Source organism: Cetorhinus maximus, chromosome 5, assembly GCF_964194155.1.
Source record: "Cetorhinus maximus chromosome 5, sCetMax3.hap1.1, whole genome shotgun sequence".
Taxonomy (NCBI): domain Eukaryota; kingdom Metazoa; phylum Chordata; class Chondrichthyes; order Lamniformes; family Cetorhinidae; genus Cetorhinus; species Cetorhinus maximus.
In genome coordinates, this window is record NC_135883.1 from 26,646,819 (window position 1) to 26,670,065 (window position 23,247).

General features: G+C 43.7%; 1 protein-coding gene across 2 annotated transcripts in view; it reads right to left on the reverse strand.

Annotated features, from left to right (window-relative positions):
- The window catches only part of slc66a3 (solute carrier family 66 member 3), a 50,072-nt gene extending 30,855 nt beyond the window's left edge, over window positions 1–19,217 (reverse strand). Inside the window, exons 1-3 of one of the 2 annotated variants that reach the window (XR_013576571.1) lie at window positions 18,980–19,147; window positions 2,197–2,279; window positions 1,129–1,198 (exon numbers count right to left, since the gene is read on the reverse strand). Coding sequence is in view for 1 of the 2 variants with exons in the window: in XM_078541606.1 (XP_078397732.1) it covers window positions 1,129–1,198; window positions 2,197–2,279; window positions 18,980–19,128 (302 nt within the window). In the remaining variant the exon portion in view is untranslated. Of the gene's footprint in view, window positions 1–1,128; window positions 1,199–2,196; window positions 2,280–18,979 lie in introns of both variants that reach the window. The other variant, XM_078541606.1, reaches the window with a different exon arrangement.
- Between the last annotated feature and the right edge of the window lie 4,030 nt (window positions 19,218–23,247).

Here is a 23,247-nt window from a genome sequence, read left to right on the forward strand (position 1 = left end):
CAAAGCAAGGTCCCACAAACAACAAATAAGGTGAACGACAAGTTGCTATGTTTCGTTGAAATATGAATTAATCTGGTGTTGGTCAGCACACAGAGAATTCTTCTTTGAACAGTACCATGGGATCTTTAACATCCACCTGAGTAGCAAACCGGGATTCAGTTTAATGCCTCATCAAACAGGCGACATCTCCAGCAATATGGCACTCACTCAGTACTCCACTGAAAAATCAGCATGAATCATGGGCTCAACTCCTGGAGCGGTGTTTAAACCCTCCAAATAAGCAGCACAAGATTTTATTCTCCTGACCAATTTCCAAACAGCACTTTTTTTTTGTCATGACTAAAGAGCCTATAGGTTCAACCCCGGTAGGTTCAAAAACTTCCCTCCCTCCCGTTGCTCTTCCCAATCTACAAGTATAATTTCCAGTCCCTTCAGCTAAGGCTTAATTTCCTGGTACAGGGAATAATGCTTTCACTTGATCTGTGCTAGCAACTAACTGAATGAGAAGGCAAAGGATGTTCACACAAACTACTGCTGCCTCTCAATCATCCCCAATTGATGCTGTTAGTCACCATAATATCTCAATCCTGTAAATATGGCTCAATATGAACATAGGAATACAGTAGGTTGCGAGGCTATAACATAATCAGGGTTTCAAATACCAAACTGTACATTTAAACCTTCATTGGCCTCATTAACCCCAATTAAGTCCTCCTGCAATTTATACAATTGTGGTCAAAGGCATTCAGATTTATTTACACCTACCCCTCCCACGGTCATTCTGAAATTAGCCATAATGAGGTACATAACAGGGATGACATTTTCTTTGATTTTTCATCGGCCTCTGCTCTCATAGCAAGATTGCTTGAGGTCAGAATGAGGTGAGCAATTACAGGCGAGAACCTATGTCTCACCTAATCACAGCACTGAATTTCAGATGGACCAAAGCAGGGTGCCCACCTGGCATCCCAGTCATTTACTTGTTTTCTTTGTAAATCATATGCAACAGAATTAGTGGAATTACCAGTTTAAAATGATTCACAAGGATATCTGAATTTAAACCAATGCTACAACGAATTAAAAGATTTGCAATGGATCCCTTAAATCAGAATTAAATCCCAAGGATACAGTATTGAGTACGGTAAAGCTGTCCCAATGTTTCCATTGTAAAAGAGAACACACATCAAGAGAATAGCATCTGCAAAACAATGGACAGTAGCATTAGTGATACACACTACAAACACAAGACACTTGTACAACTGGCTTTCTTCACAGGAGTTAATCTAATCATTAATTAAACTTTTAATTCCCATGAAACCAACCAGCAAGAGACAATAACCTCAATTCTGATCAAAGGGCCCCACCTATAACATTAAACATGTGTTGCCTCTTTCAGATGCTGACTGGCCTGTGTACACACTAGCATTTTCTCTTATTTCAGATTTTAGGCATGAACATTCTTTTCTTCATCTACGCTAGATAAAGTAATTTGCTGCGGTTTTGCCATTACAATACTGTACCATTTGTCAACCACTAAACATTGGTAATATGCTATCATAACTTCTAAAGAGATAATGTATGAGCTCAGAGATTTCTTTGGTTATGTACATTTTGGGTAACAACTTAAAGATCATAAAAGATTATGTATTATATTAAATTTTGAAAATGTTTGTATATTTCCTCCCTACTAACATATTGCTAGCTCTTTTTTGAATAGGCTGCCTAAATGCTGGCAGACATCGGGGAACTCATTAATGGAGCAAGTCAAGACCACGCCCAATGCATGAATTGACTTACATATCCACTTCCCAGCAGAGGCCGCTGGTTAGTAGTCAACTGGAGGAAGTTAAGGGATTTCTTTTCTTTCTCTAGCCCACGACAACAAAGCTAATCATACGATCCAAATGCTGTGTAGCTAACTCGGCACAGGCCAAGGACCAGACTTGGAAATTTATAGCCTGGACAGCTTACAGGTTCACTATTTAGTGCACTTGTGCATTAATTGTAGAAATTAGAGTAGGCATTTAGCCACTGGGTCACTACAAGTTAGCTTTTCAACTGGAGCCACCACTCATACAATAGTGCACTGTGAAGGTTATATTTAACTTTTACACAAAGACAAAAGTATGACAGTTTTCCCTCTCCCTGCACCCCACCTTGGTTTGTTATTCTGTAGCATACTAAATAATTGGTTACCTTGTATAATTAGGATTGGATACTCCAAGTATGTTGCCAGTGGATATTCATAGTAAGTCTGGTACGTCAGGAAGACCAGAAACCTAAAATAGATGGAAATATTTGTTCTGAAATTTGCACTGTTAAAACCAGTTTGAAAGTCTGAAAAATTTTCCATATAAAGGATGGGACATGCAGATTATTTGAACAAGTTAACCACTGCTAGCGTTAGACACATCTGATCCAGTGTGGGATCCTTACGATGATGCCATAGCCAAAATGACTGAGAATTAATTTGATGAACTCTTTGTTTGAAGGCCCAAGACAATGAATCCGAGGGTTTTAAAACACTTTGATTGCGGTTAAAGTATCTTTGTACAATTAATCGATTGAATAAACCATGCCACATTAATTTAATATGCATTACCAGGGTCACGTTTCTTTTTTCACAATTCAGTTCACTCCATGCGATATCAAGTAACGGCTGAAGACAAAGCCTGACATAGTCATCCTCGCGGAATCATACCTTACAGATAATGTCCCAGACTCCACCATCACCATCCCTGGGTATGTCCTGTCCCACTGGTAGGACAAGCCCAGCAGAGGTGGTGGCACAGTGGTATACAGTCAGGAAAGAGTTGCCCTGGGAGTCCTCAACATCGACTCTCGACCCCATTAAGTCTCATAGCATCAGGTCAAAAATGGGCAAGGAAGCCTCCTGCTGGTTACCAGGTACTGCCCACCCTCAGCTGATGAATCAGTGCTCCTCCATGTTGAACATCACTTGGAGGAAGCACTGAGGGTGGCAAGGGCGCAGAATGTTCTCTAGGTGGGGGACTTCAATGTCCATTGGTAGCACCACTACTGACCGAGCTGGCCGAGACCTAAAGGACATAGCTGCTAGACTGGGTCTGCGGCAGGTGGTGATGGAATCAACAAGAGGGAAAAACTTACTTGACCTCATCCTCACCAACCTGCCTGCCACAGATGCATCTGTCCATGACAGTATCGGTAGGAGTGACCACCGCACAGTCATTGTGGAGACGAAGTCCCGCCTTCAAATTGAGGATACCCTCCTTCGTGTTGTGTGGCACTACCACCGTGCTAAATGGGATAGGTTTCGAACAGATCCAGCAACTCAAGTCTGGGCATCCATGAGGCACAGTGGGCCATCAGCAGCAGAATTGTACTCAAACACAATCTGTAACCTCATGGCTTGACATTTCCCCTACTATAACACTACCATCAAGCCAGGGGATCAACCTGGTTCAATGAAGAGTGCAGGAGGGAATGCCAGGAGCAGCACCAGGTATACCTAAAAATGAGGTGTCAGGCTGGTGAAGCTATAAAACAGGACTACTTGCATGCCAAACAGCATAAGAAGCAAGTGATAGACAGAGCTAAGTGATCCCACAACCAACGGATTAGATCTAAGCTCTGCAGTCCTGCCACATCCAGTCGTGAATGGTGGTGGACAATTAAACAACTCACTGGAGGAGGTGGCTCCACAAATATTCCCATCCTCAATGATGGAGGAGCCCAGCACAGCAGTGCAAAAGATAAGGCTGAAGCATTTGCAACAATCTCCAGCCAGAAGTGCTGAGTGGATGATCCATCTCAGCCTCCTCCGTCGGTCCCCAGCATCACAGAAGCCAGTCTTCAGCCAATTCGATTCACTCCACGTGATATCAAGAAATGGCTGAAGGCATTGGATACTGCAAAGGCAATGGGCCCTGACAAAATTCTGGCAATAGTACTGAAGACTTGTGCTCCAGAACTTGCTGCACCCCTAGCCAAGCTGTTCCAATGCAGCTACAACACTGACATCTACCCAGCTATATGGAAAATTGCACAGGTACATCCTTTACACAAATAGCAGGACAAATCTAACCTGGCCAATTACCGCCCCTTCAGTCTACTCTCCATCATCAGTAAAGTAATGGAAGGGGTCATCAACAGCGCTATCAAGTGGCACTTGCTTAGCACGAACCTGCTCACTGACGCCCAATTTGGGTTCCGCCAGGGCCACTCAGCTCCTGAACTCGTTACAGCCTTGGTTCAAACATGGACAAAAGAGCTGAACTCCCGTGGTGAGGTGAGAGTGACTGCCCTTGACATCAAGACAGCATTTGACCGAGTGTGGCATCAAGGAGCTCTAGCAAAAAACTGGAATCAATGGGAATTAGAGGAAAACTCTCCACTGGTTGGAATCATACTCAGCACAAAGGGAGAAGGTTGTGGTTGTTGAAAGTCAGTCATCTCAGCTCCAGGACATCACTGCAAGAGTTCCTCAGGGTAGTGTCCTCGGCCCAACCATCTTCAGCTGCTTCAACAATGACTTTCCTTCCATCATAAGGTCAGAGTGGGGATGTTCGCTGACGATTGCACAATGTTCAGCACCATTCGTGACTCGTCAGCTACTGAAGCAGTCCATGTCCAAATGCAGCAAGATCTGGACAATATCCAGGCTTGGGCTGACAAGTGGCAAGTAACGTTTGTGCCACACAAGTGTCAGGCAATGACCATTTCCAACAAGAGAGAATCCAACCATCGTCCCTTGATGCTCAATGGCATTACCAGCACTGAATCCCCAACTAACACCTTCCTGGGGGTTATCATTGACCAGAAAGTGAACTGGGCTAGCCATCTGTGGCTACAAGAGCAGGTCAGGGGCAAGGAATCGTGCGACGTGTAATTCACCTCCTGACTCCCCAGAGCTTGTCCACCATCTACAAGGCACAAGTCAGGATTGTGATGGAATACTGTCCACTTGCCTGGATGAGTACAGCTCCCACAACACTGAAGGAGCTGGACACCGTCCAGGACAAAGCAGTCCGCTTAATTGGCACCACATGCACAAACATTCACTCCCTCCACCACCGACGCACAGTAGCAGCAGAGTGCACCATCTACAAAATGCACTGCAGGAGTTCACCAAGGCTCCTTAGACAGCACCTTCCAAAGCCACAACCACTACCACCTCGAAGGACAAGGGCTACAGATACATGGGAATACCACCACCTAGAAGATCCCCTCCAAGTCACTCACCATCCTGACTTGGAAATATATTGCCCTTCCTTCTCTGAGACCAGGTCAAAATCCTGGACTTCCTAACAGCACTGTTAGTGCACCTACACCACATGGACTGCAGTGGTTCAAGAAGGTCGCTCACCACCACCTTCTCAAGGGCAACTAGGGATGGGTAATAAATGCTGGCCCAGCCAGCGAAGCCCACATCCCACGAATGGATAAAAGAAAATAGTGCAAAGGCTATGGGCCCTGACAACATTCCGGCAGTGGTCCTGAAGACTACTGTACTCCAGAGTCATGCCCCTAGTCAAGCAGTTCCAGTGCAGCTACAACACTGGCATCTACCCAGCTATGTGGAAAATTGCCCAGGTATGACCTGTCCACGAAAAGCAGGACAAATCTAACCCGGCCAATTACCGCCCCATCAATCTACACTTGATCAATAGCAAAGTGATGGAAGCAGTCATCAAGCAGCACTTGCTTAGCAATAACCTGGTCACTGATGCTCAGTTTGGGTTCCACCAGGACCAATCAGCTCCTGGCCTCATTGCAGCCTTGGTTCAAACATGGACAAAAGGGCTGAACTCCCAAGGTGAGGTGAGAGTGGCTGCCCTTGACATCAACGCAGCATTTGACTGAGTGTGGCATCAAGGAGCCCTAGTAAAACTGGAGTCAATGGGAATCAGGGGGAAAACTCTCCGCTGGTTAGAGTCATACCTTGCACAAAGGAAGACAGTTGTGGTTGTTGGAGGTCAATCATCTCAGTTCTAGAGCATCGTGCATGAGTTCCTCAGGGTAGTGTCCTAGGCCCAACCACCTTCAGCTGCTTCATCAATGACCTTCCTTCCATCACAAGGTTAGAAGTGAGGATTTTCGGCATCATTCGCAACTCCTCAGATACGGAAGCAGTCAGTGTCTATATGCAGCAACACTTGCACAACATTCCGGCTTGGGCTGATATGTGACAAGTAATGTTCATGCCACACAAATGCCAAACAATGACCATCTCCAGCAAGAAAGAATCTACCAATCTCCCCATAACATTCAATGGCATTACCATTGCTGAATCCCCCACTATCAACATCCCGGGGACTACCATAGACCAGAAACTGAATTGGACTAGCCATATGAATACTGTGGCTACAAGAGCAGATCAGATGCTGGCAATTCTGTGGTGAGTAACTCACCTCCTGACTCCCCAAATCCTGTTCACGATCTACAAGGCACAAGTCAGGAGTGTGACGGAATACTCTCCATTTGCCTGGATGAGTGCAGCTCCAACGACACTCAAAAAGCTTGACACTGTCCAGGACAAAGCAGCCCGCTTGATTGGCACCCCATCCACCACCCTCAACATTCACTCCCCCCACCACCAATCCACAGTGGTAGCAATGTACAAGATGCATTGCAGCTACTTCAGCTACTAATAACACTTCCAAACTCTCAACCTCTATGATACAGAACAACAAAAGCAGCAGACATATGGGAACATCACCAGCTGCAAGTTCCCCTCCAAGTCGCACACCATCCTGACTTGGAACTATGGGCTGTAACCTCCGACTAGCATTGGAAAGTGCTGGCCCACAGAAATTAGAAGAAATAAATACCTAATTACCTGGTCTTGGAAATAACATTGACACTTCCATTCTTTGGAGCTGCTTGGGGCCTGCATCGAAAGACTCCTCGCAGGCCCCAGTGAAGTGTAGCTCCAGCGTATTCAAGGAGGCCACGCCCCCTTTTTTACAGCATTTGCTGCAGTAAAGGGGTTAAGTTTAAAGAGCCAGGGAAACTGACAGGCATGGGGAAGGTAAGTGTCTAAGGTGAGTGCATAGGATTTGGGGGTTTGGAATGACCGGGGGTGGGCCGGTGGGGGCGGTGTGGTGGTCGGTCGGCCGTAGGTCCAGGTGGGGATAAGAAGGGTCTGAAGGAGTGTGAGGGGACGTCGGGGTCGGTGGGGGTGGGGAACTGGCAGAGTTGGGGTTGGCAGGGTCAGGGGTGGGGGTGTTGAGCGTTGGAGGGGGTCCGACGTCGCAGGGAGGGGTCACAGGAGTCCAAGGTCGGAGGAGGTGGGGGTTGGTTGCGGGTGTCCATGGTCGGGAAGGGAGGGGCGGGCAGTTTGGAGGTCTGGAGAGTAGTGGGGGTGTCCGAGGTTAGGGGCAGAGGTCAGTTGGAAGTCCAGAGGGGTCATGAGGGGGATTCAAGGTCTGGAGGGTGTGGGTGGAAGTCGTAGTTCAGGGGGTGTTGGAGGCGGGGAATGTGTGGGGGTTGTTGGAGGTTTGGTGGGATGGGGGTGGTCTCAGGTGTTGGGGATGTGTGGTTGTTGGAGGTTTTGGAGGGGGGGGGTGATGTCAGAGGTCGGGGTGGGGGGGCTGGGGGTAGTCCTGTGGTGGGAGCTGGGTCAGGGGTGTAGGTGAGTCCCATGGGGTCGGTCTGGGTATTTACAATAGTTACTCAGAAGTTAGAAGAGCTTTTAATTCTTCTAACCTTTTCTGGGTAACAATTGGTATCACTCCGGCGGAACCGTCCGAAGTTTGCAATTTAAACCGCATTAAACTGGATGGTTGCCAGCGCAGCGCAATTGTCCAGAGGAAGGGCATACTTCTGGGCAATTGCCGTGCAAATCCATACCTGGGAACTTCCCAAAGGAATTGCCCAGCGCATCTTTGGGGTACCCCCCCAAAATCCAACTCTGTGGAGCACGGAAGTTACAGGCCTAAATCGCCGTTCCTTCACTGTCACTGGGTCAAAATCCTGGACTCCCTTCCTAATGGCACTATGGGTGTACCTACACCACATGGGCTGCAGCGGTTCAAGACAACAGCTCACCACCACCTTCTCAACGGCAGTTAGGGGCTGGGCAACCCACACAGGCGGTTCACATTATATACTCGATGTATAAGTCAACCCCTGCTCTTGGAAGGATTTTTGGAAGCTTCAAAGGTTGACTTATATACCGTGATCTACAGTATTCCAATGCTCTGCTGGCCAATCTCCCATCTTTCTCCAAAATCTCTGTGCTCCTTCAATTCTGATCTCTTGCTCATCTTCAATGTTAATCGCTCCACCATTGGTGGCCATGCCTTCGGCTGGCAAGACCTTAAGTTCTGGAATTACCTCGCAAAGCCTCTCCGTCTCTCAAAATCTCTTTCCTCCTTTAGGATGCCCCTTAAAATCTACCTCTTTGCCCACTCCAGTGAAGCATCTTGGGAGGTTTTACATTCTTAAAGGTGCTTTATAAATACAAGTTGTTGTTGTTAATAAACGCAAAATGTTTACAAAAAATTCTCATAAAAAATTATTTTTAAAAATACATCAGCTCACTTCTTCCTCCTCTCAAACTTTCTAATCAGTTTTGACCTTGGACCCCCAACCTTTTTGTTTATTTTTTCATCATTTTCTGAGTCACCATGTTTACTATCTCAACTACCACAGACAGTATAGATACCTAACCCATCAATTCCACACACACACACACAGGTTTCAAAAGTTTCCTTTATCCACTTTAGTAAATTATTTCAGCTGTACATAATAGCATAACTCACTTTTTTACCACTATTCACTATGAAGTAATAATAACAGGTTAAAAGTATTACAATGACAGACATTTGGTTAACCCAGCTACAACTGTGTGATTATAATACACAGCAGGTGCACAGACATCTTGTCACTAAATCTTTCATTAGTACTGCAGCTGACTATGGTCCAATCACCGACATAAAACTTTACTCCTCCGTCTTTGTGTTGTTAGCCTTGGGCACAGTCTAGGCTGTTCATTAGGGACTTGATGATGACCTTGGGGAAGGCTTCTGCATCATCTCCTTACATTGATAATTCCAGCCCTATTTAAACTAATGCCTTCAATTTAAATTTCTTACCACGGTGCCTTAATACTATTTGATGCCATACACCTTAAGACAGGAACTGGCTAAACTTCTTAAGGTTGGCCAGTAAATAGGAGCTACCAACTTTAGTAAGTAACTAGTGAACAAGTCACAATAAGAAATGACTAAAATTTGCTGAACTTAAATAAAATATAATTTGAGTCAAACTAATGGATTCAAATTTGGGAACGAAATGAAATAACCAATTGCTTTTACTGAATAATTTACTGACTGCAGATGAATGACTCCTCACCAACCAATAAGTAGACTCAACAGCCTATTAACTGTGGAGTCAGTGTCAAATTGACAAGACCACCTATGAAATGAAGAACTAATGTAAAGGAGTGGGTGAAATATCAAACTGTCTCAATTAATCACTGACGCAAGTTATCCCAAAACAAGTGACAGGGCAGATCACTAGAGAATGCAAATTACCTTATTTCACCTCTCTTCTATTTTTACTTAGTTCTGTTGAAGGGTCATTCGGACTCGAAACGTTAACCGTGTTTCTCTCCGCAGATGCTGCCAGACCTGCTGAGTTTTTCCAGGTATTTTTGTTTTCGTAATACAAATTACTGGTTGTTTGAATGGACCATATATTAAATCAGGGCTAGCTTGGTGGTTAAGTAAATTAATCTGTGAACTAAGCCCCCTAGTGATAAATTAAAATTGAACAGACTGCTACAAAAGTTAATAACTAAATAAACTGGATCCTGAAGAGGAGAGTGGGGAGTGGCAAGTAGGGTTTGCTGTATTGCTATAATAATAATAATAATAATAATAATAACAGAAAATGCTGGAAAAATTCAACAGGTCTGACAGCATCTGTGGAGAGAGAAACAAAGTTGACGTTTCTAGTCTGTATGACCCTTCGTCAGAGCTCTGAAGAGTCATACAGAATTGAAACGTTAACTCGGTTTCCCTCTTCACTGATGCTATCAGGCCTGCTGAGTTTTTCCAGCATTATCTGTTTTTATTTCAGATTTCCAGCATCCGCAGTATTTTACTTTTATCTTTGCTGTATTGATCCACCATCCATTTAAAGTTAAGTACATTTCAGAGTGTAAATACTGAAATGTCAGATGAAATAGTCATGGAGCTAATGTAAGTAAGCAAAATACACGGAAGCAGAGAATAAAACACCTCGACTCATCTTCAAAAAATAACTTCCAGGAAGAGTTTCAACCTCCGCTATATATGGTCACGCTCTGCATACTGTGAGATTCTGTTACAAAGAAAGGGGTTTCATGATTGCTCACTTTAAATAAGATTGTCCACTGAAATGATGCTCTCATGATCTTAAAAGGCCAGCTGGAAATTCACACATTACAAAGCTCAAGCAGGTACGGGACAAAACAGATTTCCTGGTTCCCATCTATTCTGTTGGAATTTCCAAACTGTAAAACTCAAAATATACAGAATAACATTAGACCTTTTCCTACTTGGGATTTATTTTACTCGGTGCAAAATGTTATGAAAAGTTTTCTCCTCTTGAGGAGAAAGCACAAATGCTGATTACAACTCAATGCAATTAATCCTTGCAGAATTTAAATGTTTCCTGTCCTTATGAGGAGCAGTTAGAGTTCTGTGCAATACACAGATTTCGTATCTCTGCCTATTTTAGTCCCTGTCCATCAATGGTAGCATTTTGTTACCTACACAGGACTTGTTGTCCTGGTGGTGCATCTGATCGAAAGCAGGTATGAAGCCAAAACTCCTCATGGATAGATGATGCCATTGTACATCTTCTAAATTACTAATGAACTTGTAGAAACAGAAAACCTGCAACATCTCAGTATTACATGTAAAACTGCAGTACTAGATCAGAACCTGCCTGTCATTTCCCACTGCTCCTAAAGTTGTATCCTTATACTTTACCTGAATTCGTCCCAGCACATCAGGAGACCTAACCAGGGCAATGCTAAATTTTGTTTCCCCAAAATGTCAACATCATTCACTTCAGTTCTTTGGTTGCCCATACTGTAGGTTTATGTTAAGATGCATTATATTAAAAATTAAATGTTTTAATATTTCAATTTAGTCCTATTAGATGTTACACTTCCCATATTGACAGGCACATGCTCATCAATGTGACAGCGATCAAATCAGTGTCTCAAGTTGCACAGCTATGCCAGTAAGGCTTTAAGTCAACATTTTTATCTACAGTGCTTTAATAACAAATTACGCTATTTGTGTTGTACTAATCCAATTTTTCCTTTGTCTTTCTCTCAGCCCTGCCTCACAAGTTATATGCTCATAAAGATAGGATGATTAAAGCTCCCTCACAGTACTTTCTCTGAATCAACTAAGAGAACACACATTGTTGTAACAGAAGAAGGATGATCCATTTATCTCTAAGTGAATATGCCTTTAAAAGCAGAAATCCCAAGCTGACAAAGCTCATTGTCCAAGGTAAAGCCAAATTATTCACTCACTGGATCCCTATTACAGCTTAAATGTCTTAGTTTCCCATTTCTATTAAATGACATGTGCACTAACTTCAACTACAGTGATTTTACATGAGAGTCTCACAATTCAATGCAACAATCAGAAAATTAATTCATTTGGAAAATTCCTCTCCATATATGTTGTTGCAATTCTGTTCAAAAATTAAACTCTCAGAATGTGGGGTTGGGGCAGTGAGAATTGCACCATTTTTAAAAAAAAAGCAATACCATGAATTTTAGGCTATATTCTGTCCATCTAATTCTTGGAATCAAATAGGAAAACAATTTGAAGTCCTTGGAAATTCAGTGGAAAGTTTTAACTGCACGGTTCAATTATAAAACTTGCAAATAACACAAAACTTGGGAATGTAGTTAACAGTGAAGAAGATAGTAATAGATTTCAAGAGGACATAAACAGGCTGGTGGAATGGATGAACACATGACAAATGAAACTTAACACAAATGTGAGGTGATGCATTTTGGAAGGAAAAAAATGGTAATTTTAAAGGGGATACAAGGACAGAGAAACTTGGGGTATTTGTGCACAATTTTTTTTGAAGGTGGCAGGACAGGTTAACAAAGCAGTTAAAGTGAATGGGATCCTGTGATGGATAAAGAGGCATAGACTACAAAAGCCAGGAAGTTATGCCAAACCTATATAAAACTCTAGTTTGGTCCCAGCTGGAATATTGTGTTCAATTCTGAGTATCACACTTTAGGAAGGACAGGAAAGCTTTGGAAAGAGTAAAGAAGACATTTACTTAAATGGTGCCAGGGATGAGGGATAGACATGAATAGACTGGAGAAGTTGATGTTGTTCTTTTTACCCCCCATTCATTCATGGGATGAGGGTGTCACCGGCAAGACCAGCATTTACTGCCCATCCCTCACTGCTCTTGAGAAAATGGTGGTGAAGTTACTCCCACAATGCATTTATGCAGGGAGTTTCAAAATTTTGAATGAGTAACAATGAAGGATTAACAACGTATTTCCAAGTCAGGATAGTGTGTAGCTTGGAGGGGAACTTGAAGGTCGTGGTATTCCCATGTGCCTGCTGCCCTTGTCCTTCTTAGTGAAACAGGTCACTGTTTGGAAGGTGCTGTTGAAAGAGCCTTGGTGAGTTGTTGCAGTGAATCTTATAGATGGCACACACTATGCGCTGGTAGTAAATGTTCAATGTGTTGGAGGGGATACTAATCGAGTGGGCTGTTTAGTTCTGGATGATGTCAAGCTTCTTGAGTGCTGTTGGAATTTCACTCAACTAGATAGGTATTCCATCAAACTCATCACTTGTGCTTTTTAGACGGTGGTCAGGCTGTGGGAGAGTCCATCATCTTTAAACTAAACTTATCTTCATAAATATTTCCATCTATGCAAAATTGCATTGAATTATAGCCTGCATTACCATTATTCTTTTTAACAAATGCACAAGATTAATCAGATGTAATATAAAAAAGTTCTTCCTCATAAATTAATGAATTCCAGGAGGAAAAGGACCAGCCATGTGGTCTGATTTAATATTCTATTTATGCAATTAGTCTTTGCCCTAGCATTTCAAAACCTATCACATTACAGGGCTTGGGGTTATAATCACCACTGACTTTGGGTTTATAATGACAGTTTAATGAAAGTTTTTTTTTAAATTTGCATAAAGGCAAATTTATCCTGCAGGCTGAGAAAAGAGAGCAACCCAAAAATCAATATTCGGGTGTGCTGGTATTTTTTTTAAAAAAATCTTTTCATAGGATGTGAGCTTCACTGGCTGGGCCAGCATTGGTTGTCCATCCCTAAATGCCCTTGAGAAGGTGGTGGTGAGCCACCTTCTTGAACCGCGCTACAGTCCATCTCGTGTAGGTACACCCACAGAGCTGTTAGGAAGTTTCAGGTTTTTGACCCAGTGACAGTGAAGGAATGGCGATATATTTCCAAGTCAGGATGGTGTGTGGCTTGGAGGGGAACGTGCAGGTGGTGGTGTCCCATGTGCCTGCTGCCCTTGATTGTCTAGGTGCTCGAGGTCACAGGGTTTGAAGGTGCTGCTGAAGGACCCTTGGTGAGTTGTTGCAGTGCATTTTGTATATGATACACACTGCTGCCACTGTGTTGCTGGTGAAAGGAGTGAATGTTTAAGGTGGGGAGGGTGCTGATCAAATGGGCTGCTTTGTCCTGGATAATGTCGAGCTTCCTGAGCTGAACTCATCCAGGCAAGTGGAGAATATTCCATCATATTCCTGACTTGTTCCTTGTAGATGGTAGACAGGCTTGGGGAGTCAGGAGGTGAGTCACTTATTGCAGAATTCCCAGCTATCATAACAACTAATTTCACCCAACACTGTGTAAATTGTATTAAAACAGTAATACTGCTAGTTAAAACGGGAGGGCATATTTTAGGATCAGGTCTAAATTGCGTCTATTTCAATTTATCTGAATTATTCCAGTTTGGGTTATTTGGGACTTTGGATAAGACTTTTGTGCCTGGTTTGTGTACATAAATAAGGATTCAAGATTCTTGAACAGCTCTGATGTTCAAAAATAAATACTTCAAATTAAAATTTTATAAAGGGAGTCATAATTGGTTCTGTTAATGGCAGAATCACAAATTTCATTTTGCCAATCAGTATTAATTCCACATATTTTTAGTATACAATACAATTTATTCTAGGTAATGCAGTCATTTTGGCACTAAAAACTCAACTTATTTAACAATTCAAGTTTTAAATAACTTCAAAATAAGAGTAGAGTCTAATATTTCTGCTTTTATTCTGAGGGCTAAACCTCAGCTTAACCCCATTACCAAAACAGCATGTGACAGACTCACTTTCAGACCTGCCAATCCAATCTTACTGGACCAGAGGCACAGTATGTTCCAAAGTGATGAAAATGGAATACGCTCATTCCAAAATCGCATCATTTCAAAGACTAAACATACAACAGTATTACAGAAATAATCTAGACTATGGCTTTATAATGGGCTTCTCAAAATTTCCTTTAAAAAGAGCATGCCTTGTTTAAATACTTTTTTAAAATTATCCATTTAAAACAGGAATTAATGAAAACATTGACCTTTTTTACACCCCTCCCAACTGAAATGCCATTTTTATATCAATTCTGCGTTCCAGGAAGGAACAGATAGAAAGCATTTCCATGGCTCAGCCAACCCTTACATTTAAATCGCTGGAGGCGAGAGCACTGGGTTCTTTTCTAACTTGCCTAGGACAAAGAATTGGAACAATTGTGGTTTTAATTAGGAACCAAACAAGTTAAAATGTAAATGTAAAGTAACAAAAGTAACTATTCAGGTTTGGCTTAAAGGAAGCTTTTTTTTGGGGTAAGTCTCAAATATTCAAGATCAGGCCGATTATTCTACATTGATGCACCAAATGCCAAATGATAATATGTTTTCAATACCGTCTTCTGGGTATTAAACAGGGATGGCGAGGAGACGTCAAACAGCTAGCCTCATTCCTGGTCAAATGACGTGCCCGCAAACTTTTAATTTTGTTAAAACACCTTTAGACTAGAGTGTAAATAAAAGTTAACGAAACAAGTCTCGTCATTTAAGATAGCGGAAGGTCTCGGGGGGATATTGAGTAAAATCAGTCAGCTGGTTTTAAAGCTTGGAACAATATCCCTGGCATTAACTGCCTCTGAATATTCACTAGATTCAAGAATGCAATACATTGTGTATTTTTATATTAAAAATTACATTTCAGTAAGTCCCCAAATGGTAAGTTAGTTAATTTATCCGGTGAAAAGATGCCCGTGTCACTTTCTCGCCCCCGGTTTAGGGGAGGCGATGGCGTAATGATATTGTCGCTGGACTAGTAATCCAGAGACCCAAGGTAATGCTCTGGGGACCCGGGTTCGAATTCTGCCATGGCAGATGGTAGAATTTGGATTCAATAAAAATCTGGAATTAAAAGTCCAATGATGACCACGAAACCATTGTCGACTGTTATAAAAACCCATCTGGTTCACTAATGTCCTTTAGGGAAGGAAATCTGTCGTCCTTACCTGGTCTGGCCTACATGTGACTCCAGACCAACAGCAATGTGGTTGGCTCTTAAATGCCCTCTGAAATGGTCTAGCAAGCCACTCAAGTTGTAACAAACCGCTACAAAGACACAAAAGAGGAAGAAACCGGACGGACCACCCGGCATCGACTTAGGCACCCGAAAAGACAACGGCAAACTCAGACCTGTTGACCCTGCAAAGCCCTCCTTGCTAACGTCTGAGGCTAGTGCCAAAATTGGGAGAGCTGTCTCACAGACTAGTCAAGCAACAGCCTGACATAGTCATCCTCATGGAATCAGGCCTTACAGATAATTTCCAAGACCCTACCGTCACCATCCCTGGGTATGTCCTGTCTCACCGTCAGGACAGGCCCAGCAGAGGTGGTGGCACAGTGGTATACAGTCAGGAGGGAGTTGCCCCGGGAGTCTTCAACATTGACTCCAGACCCCATGAAGTTTCATGGCATCAGGTCAAACATGGGCAAGGAAACCTCCTGCTGATTACCACGTAACGCCCTCCCTCAGCTGATGAATCTGTGCTCCTCCATGTTGAACACCACTTGGAGGAAGCACTGAGGGTGGCAAAGGCACGGAATGCTCTCCGGGTGGGGGACTTCAACATCCATCACCAAGAGTGGCTCGGTACCACCAATACTGACCGAGCTCGCCGAGTCCTAAATGACATAGCTGCTAGACTGGGTCTGCGGCAGGTGGTGAGGAAACCAACAAGAGGGAAAAACATACTTGACCTCATCCTCACCAATCTGCCTGCCACAGATGCATCTGTCCATGACAGTATCGGTAGGAGTGGCCACCATATAATCATTGTGGAGACAAAGTCCTGCCTTCACATTAAGGATACCCTCCATCGTGTTGTGTGGCACTACCACCATGCTAAATGGGATAGATTTCAAACAGATCTAGCAACTCAAGACTGGGCATTGACAAGGCACTCTGGGCCATCAGCAGCAGCAGAATTATACTTGAACACAATCTGTAACATCATGGCCAGCATATCTCCCACTCTACCATTATCATCAAGCCAGGGGATCAACCCTGGTTCAATGTACCAGGCATACCTAAAAATGTGGTGTCAACCTGGTGAAGCTATAAAACAGGACTACTTGTGTGCCAAACAGCATAAGGAGCAAGTGATATACAGAGCTAAGCGATCCCACAACCAATGGATCAGATCTAAGCTCTGCAGTCCTGCCACATCCAGACGTGAATGGTGATGGACAATTAAACAACTCACTGGAGGTGGCTCCACAAATATCCCCATCCTCAAAAATGGAGGAGCCCAGCACATCAGTGCAAAAGATAAAGCTGAAGTGGATAATCCATCTCGGCTCCTCCATAGGTCCCCAGCATCATAGATGCCAGTCTTCAGCCAATTCAATTCACTCCAAGTGATATCAAGAAATGGCTGAAAGTGCTGGATACTGCAAAGGATATGGGCCTGGACAACATTCCAGCAATAGTACTTGAAGACTTGTGCTCCAGGACTTGCTGCGCCCCTAGCCAAGCTGTTCCAGTACAGCTACAACACTGGCATCTAACTGGCTACATGGAAAATTGCCCAGGGTATGTCCTGTACACAAAAAGCAGGACAAATCCAACCCGGCCAATTACCGCCCTATCAGTCTACTCTCCATCATCAGTACAATAATGAAAGGGGTCATCAACAGTGGTATTAAATGGCACTTCCTTCACATGAACCTGCTCACTGACGCCCAGTTTGGGTTCTGCCAGGGCCACTCAGCTCCTGACTTTGTTACAGCCTTGGTTCAAACATAGACAAAAGAGCTGAACTCCCGAGGTGAGGTAACAGTGACTGCCCTTGACATCAAAGCAGCATTTGACCAAGTGTGGCAACAAGGAGCCCTGGCAAAACTGGAGTCAATGGGAATCAGGGGGAAAACTTTCTGCTGGTTGGAGTCATACCTGGCACAAAGGAAGATGGTTGCGGTTGTTGAAGGTCAGTCATCTCACCTCCAGGACATAATCGCAGGAGTTCCTCAGGGTAATGCCCTAGGCCCAACCATCTTCAGCTGCTTCATCAATGACCTTCCTTCCATCATAAGGTCAGAAGTGGGGATGTTCGCTGATGATTGCACAATGTTCAGCACCATTCGCGACTCCTCAGATACTGAACCATTCCATGTCCAAGTGCATCAAGACCTGGACAATATCCAGGCTTGGGCTGACAAGTGGCAAGTAACATTTGCACCACACAAGTGTCAGGCAATGACCATCTCCAACAAGAGAGAATCCAACCATCGCCCCCTTGATATTCAATGGCATTACCATCTCTGAATCCCCCACTGTCAACATCCTGGGGGTTACCATTGACCAGAAAGTGAACTGGACTAGCCATATAAATACTATAGCTACAAGTGCATGTCATGGGCTAGAAATCGTGCAATGAGTAACTCACCTCCTGACTCCCCAAATCCCGCCCACCATCTACAAGACACAAGTCAGGATTGTGATGGAATACTCCCCACTTGCCTGGATGAGTGCAGCTCCAACAACACTCAAGAAGCTTGACACCGTCCAGGACAAAGCAGCCCACTTGGTTTCCACAAACATTCACTCCCTCCACCACCGATGCACAGTAGCAGCAGTGTATACCATCTACAAGATGCACTGCAGGAATTCACCAAGGCTCCTGAGACAGCACCTTCCAAACCCACGACCACCACCATCTAGAAGGGCAAAGGCAGCAGATAGATGGGAACCACCACCTGGAAGTTCCTCTCCAAATCACTCACCATCCTGACTTGGAAATATATCACCGTTCCTTCACTGTCGCTGGGTCAAAATCCTGGAACTCCTTCCCTAACAGCACTGTGGGTGTACCTACACCACATGGACGAGGTGTCAGCTATGGCTCAGTTCATAGCACCCTCACCTTTGAGTCAGAAGGTTGTGTGTTCATGTCCCACTCCAGGACTTTGAACAAAAAAAAAAGTCAAGAACTGTGAATGTACTCGAAAGAGTTACACCACATGGACTGCAGCAGTTCAAGAAGGCAGCTCACTACCTACCACCTTCTCAAGGGTGATTAGGGATGGGTAATAAATGCTGGTCCAGCCAGTGAAGCCCACATCCCGAATGAATAAATAATTTAAAAAGTTCCTGGTGCTGACACCCCCCCTACCGCCCCCTACCGCCTCCTGTCAATCACCCGGCGCTGCGCGCCCCCCGGCCTGTCACTCACCCGCCGCCGCGCGCCCCCCGGCCTGTCACTCACCCCCCGCCGCCGCGCGCCCTCCGGCCTGTCAATCACCTGCCGCCGCCGCGCGCCCCCCGGCCTGTCACTCACCTGCCGCCGCCGCGCGCCCCCCGGCCTGTCACTCACCCGCCGCCGCGCGCCCCCCCCCCCGCTGTCACTCACCCGCCGCCGCGCGCCCCCCCCCCCGCTGTCACTCACCCGGTCAGTTCCAGGAGCAGGCTCCGGACGCTGAGTCCTCGGGCATTTTTTGCGGCGACCACAGTGAATATTTGCGGCAGCTTGAGCACCAGGCACACAGCCAGAGTGCTGACATTGGCTAACAGCAGCAGCCCTGATTCCTGTGCCATCTCTCAGCTTCCACACACCCCCCCCCCCCACCACCCCCTCTCCCCCCTGCCTGCAATCGCTTTCTTCCTTGGCTGAGATCGCTTTTCCGGATACGCCTCGAAATAAATATCGATCTCATACGCGGCCGGAAAAATAGGCGGGATCGACGGCGTCCGTGGTGCCGGAGCCTCCTCTCCAGTCACTTCCTTTCCCGCACCCGCCTCCCCTGGCTTCTTAGAAACTTTTAGAGAGCCTCCTGCAAAGAGGGTTTGCAAAATCATGACACCGTGTATCGCTTTCAGTACTGACGGAGGGGAAGCTGTGCATTGCTCTGCACTCCTTAAATCAAACTGCAGCTTTTCGCAATATGTGAATTTCGCTGACTTTTCTTGGAATATAGTGAAGAGGGGGAGATTTGGAAAGTTAAAGAGGAAGGACAAGGCAAGGGTGCAGGTTAATAACGATGTGGCTAAATGATAACCAGAGTGTGATAGGAAGGGGCAGAGCATACCAATATAGGAGTGCACCAACAGATAGGGTCAGAGTAGGTAAAAAGGTAGATTTGAAGGCACACGCAGCATTTGTAACAAGATGGATGAATTGATAACACAAGTAGAAATTAATGAGTATATGATGGCCATTACAGAGGCATGGCTGCAAAATGACCACTGCTGGGACCTGAATGTTCAAGGGTATTTGACATTTTGGAAGGAAGGAAAGGATAGAGGTAGCTCTGTTAATCAAGGATGAGATCAGTACAGTAGTGAAAATGATCTTGTTTTGAACAAAGTGTAGAATTAGTTTGGGTGAAGATAGATAGCAAAGGAAGGAAGTCACTGATGAGAGTGGTTTATAGGACAATATAAATCAAGAAATAATGGGGGCTTGTAAGAAAGGTGCTGCAATGGTTGTGGGTGATCTTAATCCTCATATAGATTAGACAAATTAAATTGACAAAAGTATCTTGGAGGATGAGGTCATGAATGTAATAGGGACCGTTTCTTAATACAATACATTTCTGGAACCAATCATGGAACAGGTTATTTTAGACCTGGTAATACGTATGAGGCAGCATTAATTAATGACCTAATAGTTAATGATCCTCTGGGTAAGAGTGATCATAACATAATTGAATTTCACATTCAGTTGTGAGGGAGAGAAATCTGGATCTGAAACTAATATCTTAAATATAAATAAAGGCAGTTTGAAGACAGAGTTGACTAAAGTGGAATGGGAAAATAGGTTAAAAGATAAGACAGTAGAGAAGTATTTAAGGAGATATTTCATAACTCAACAAAGATATATTCAATGGAAAAAGAAAGACTCTACAAGAAGGATGCATCATCTGTGGCTAACTAAGGAAGTTAAGGATGGTATCAAATTGAATGAAAAGGCATGCAATGCTACAAAGATTAGTGGCAGGCCAGCAGATTGGGAAAAAATAGAAACCAGCAAAGGATGACCTTTAAAAAAGGGATAAACTGGAGTATGAGCGAAAACTAGCCAGAAATATAAAAGCAGACAGTAAAAGCTTCTACAATTACATAAAAAGTAAAAGAGTAGTGAAAGTGAGCATTTGTACGTTAAAGGGGAGACTGGGGAATTAATAATGTCAAACAAGGAAAAGGCAGAGACTTTGAACAAGTAATTTGTATCTGTCTTCACCGAAGACACAAAAAACATCCCAAGAATTTTAGATAATCAAGAAGTAAAAGGGAGGGAGGAACTTAAAACAACCATGGCCATTAGAGAAAAAGTACTGGGAAAACTAATGGCATTAAAGGCTGACAAGTCCCCTGGGCCTGATGGCCTGCAGGCTAAGGAATGGTTGGAGCAATAGTGGATGCATTGGTTGTAGTCGTCCAAAATTCCCTAAATTCTGGAAAGATCCTAGAGGATTGGAAAACCACAAATGTAATGCCACTATTCAAGAAAGGAGGGAGACAGAAAGCAGGGAACTACCGGTCAGTTAGTCTAACATCTGTCATTGGGAAAACGCTGGAATCCATTAATAAGAAGTTAGTAGCAGGACATTTAGAACATCATAATACAATCAAGCGGAGTCAACATTGTGCGTTATAGGGAAATCATATTTGAGAAATTTATTAGAGTTCTTTGACCATGTAGCAAGTAGGGTGGTTAAAGGGGAACCAGCAGATGTAGTGTATTTGGATTTCCAAAAGGCATTCAGTAAGATGCCACAAGATAATAGCTCATGGTGTTGAGGTTGATATATCCTGTATCAGCATGGATAGAAGATTGGCTAACAGGAAACAGAGAGTCGGGATAAACGAGTCATTTTCAGGTTGGCAATCTGTAACAGGTGGAGTGCCACAGGCATCAGTACTGGGACCTCATCTATTTATGATTTATATTTTTGACGTGGATGAAGGGACCAACTGTATTATTGCCAGATTTGCTGATGATATAAAGATATGTAGGAAGGCAGATTGTGAGGAAGATACAAAGAATCTGCAAAAGGATATGGATAGGTTAAGTGAGTGGGCAAAAAATTTTACAGATGGAGGATAATGTGGGAAAATGTGAGGTTGTCCACTTGACAGGACGAATGAATAAGCAGACTATTATTTATAATCATTTGATAGTACAGAAATTGATTATTGCTGAAAAAAAGAGACATCAAAGCTTTTTGTCTTGCACTCATCAGGATACTACGCAAGAATACAAATATAAGAGGAAAACAACAATTTATACTGTATGAGAAGAGAGTGCTGATTGGTTGGCAAGTGGACTCTGATTGGTATAGGTGTTGCCATGGAGAATCCACCAATCGATGGTGAATAGCAGTTAACTGCCAAGTATTGTTTGAAATTTAAACCAGGCAGCTTGACCCTGATTGGTCAAGGCATTGCCCTGAGGAATGAGTTAATGAATGGCTGTCACTTATTTTGTTTAGCTGAAACAGGCACAATGTGTACTGCTCTTTCTGTCTTCTAAGAATAGAACCCTGGGTATTGGTATATGTAGCTTCCAGTACACGCAAATGTGCCACACATGAGCCTGACTGACAATCAACCAATTTAAAATTGTTGTTTTCCCCTTATATTCTTGTGAAGTATCCTGATGAGTGCAAGATGAAAGCTTTGACATGTCTCTTTTTTCAGAATATTATTTAAATGGAGAGAGACTGCAGAATGATGAGGTACAGAGGAATCTGGATGTCCTTGTACATGAATCATAAAAAGTTAGTATGCAGGTACAGCAAGTATTTAGGATTGCACAGATTTAAGGTAGGAAGATTAGAGGGGGACAAGAGGAAAAACTTCCTCACCTAGGGGGTGGTGGGTGTCTGGAATTCACTGCCTGGTTTGGTGGTGGAGGCAGAAACCCTCAACTCTTTTAAAAGGTACCTGTATAAGCACCTGAAGTGCTGTAACCCACAGGTGTTGGAAGATGGGAATAGAATGGGCAGCTATATTTTTAATTAATTTTCCTTTTCGGCTGGCGCAGACACGATGGGCTGAATGGCCTCCATCCGTGCCATAACCTTTCTGTGGTTCTATGAATATTGGCCTTTATTGCAAAGGAAATGGAGTACAGAAGCAGGAAAGTCTTGCCCCCTTACTGCCTGTGATCAATATGTTTTGTGTGGAAAGAGGCATGTCTTTTCTTACCCTTGGAGTGTTTATTCCAACTAAATAATTTGGCAGCAAGCTTTCACTAGTTTAAATAAAGAATGTTTTTATTCTCGCACACTTACCCTAAATTAACACAACATCACACACTCGGTTTCACACACATGTACACACATAGAAAGATTGAATACAGATAAAGATAGTGCACTTTACAGATTACCTTTAGTCCAGTCTCTGATTTACATTTCCGGTCTCCCAAGTGGCAGGCCTGTGGTTTCTTTAATGGATTTGATGATTGAAGTGAGGGTCTTGTAAAGCGAAAGGTGCACAGGGGGTTGTGAGGTTCCTTGTAGTCAAATTTGTAGGAGGTTGTTCCTCAGGTGAACTTTGATAATGGAACAGGTTAAGTATTTGGGCTGCTTTATGAATTGCAGCTAATTTCAGAGTTTGTTTCTCAGACTGGCTGACAACTGATGGATCTGCTGGGTCCAGGGATAATAAAGGCGCAGTCCCTGAAACCAGCTTCAATCACATGACCACTGG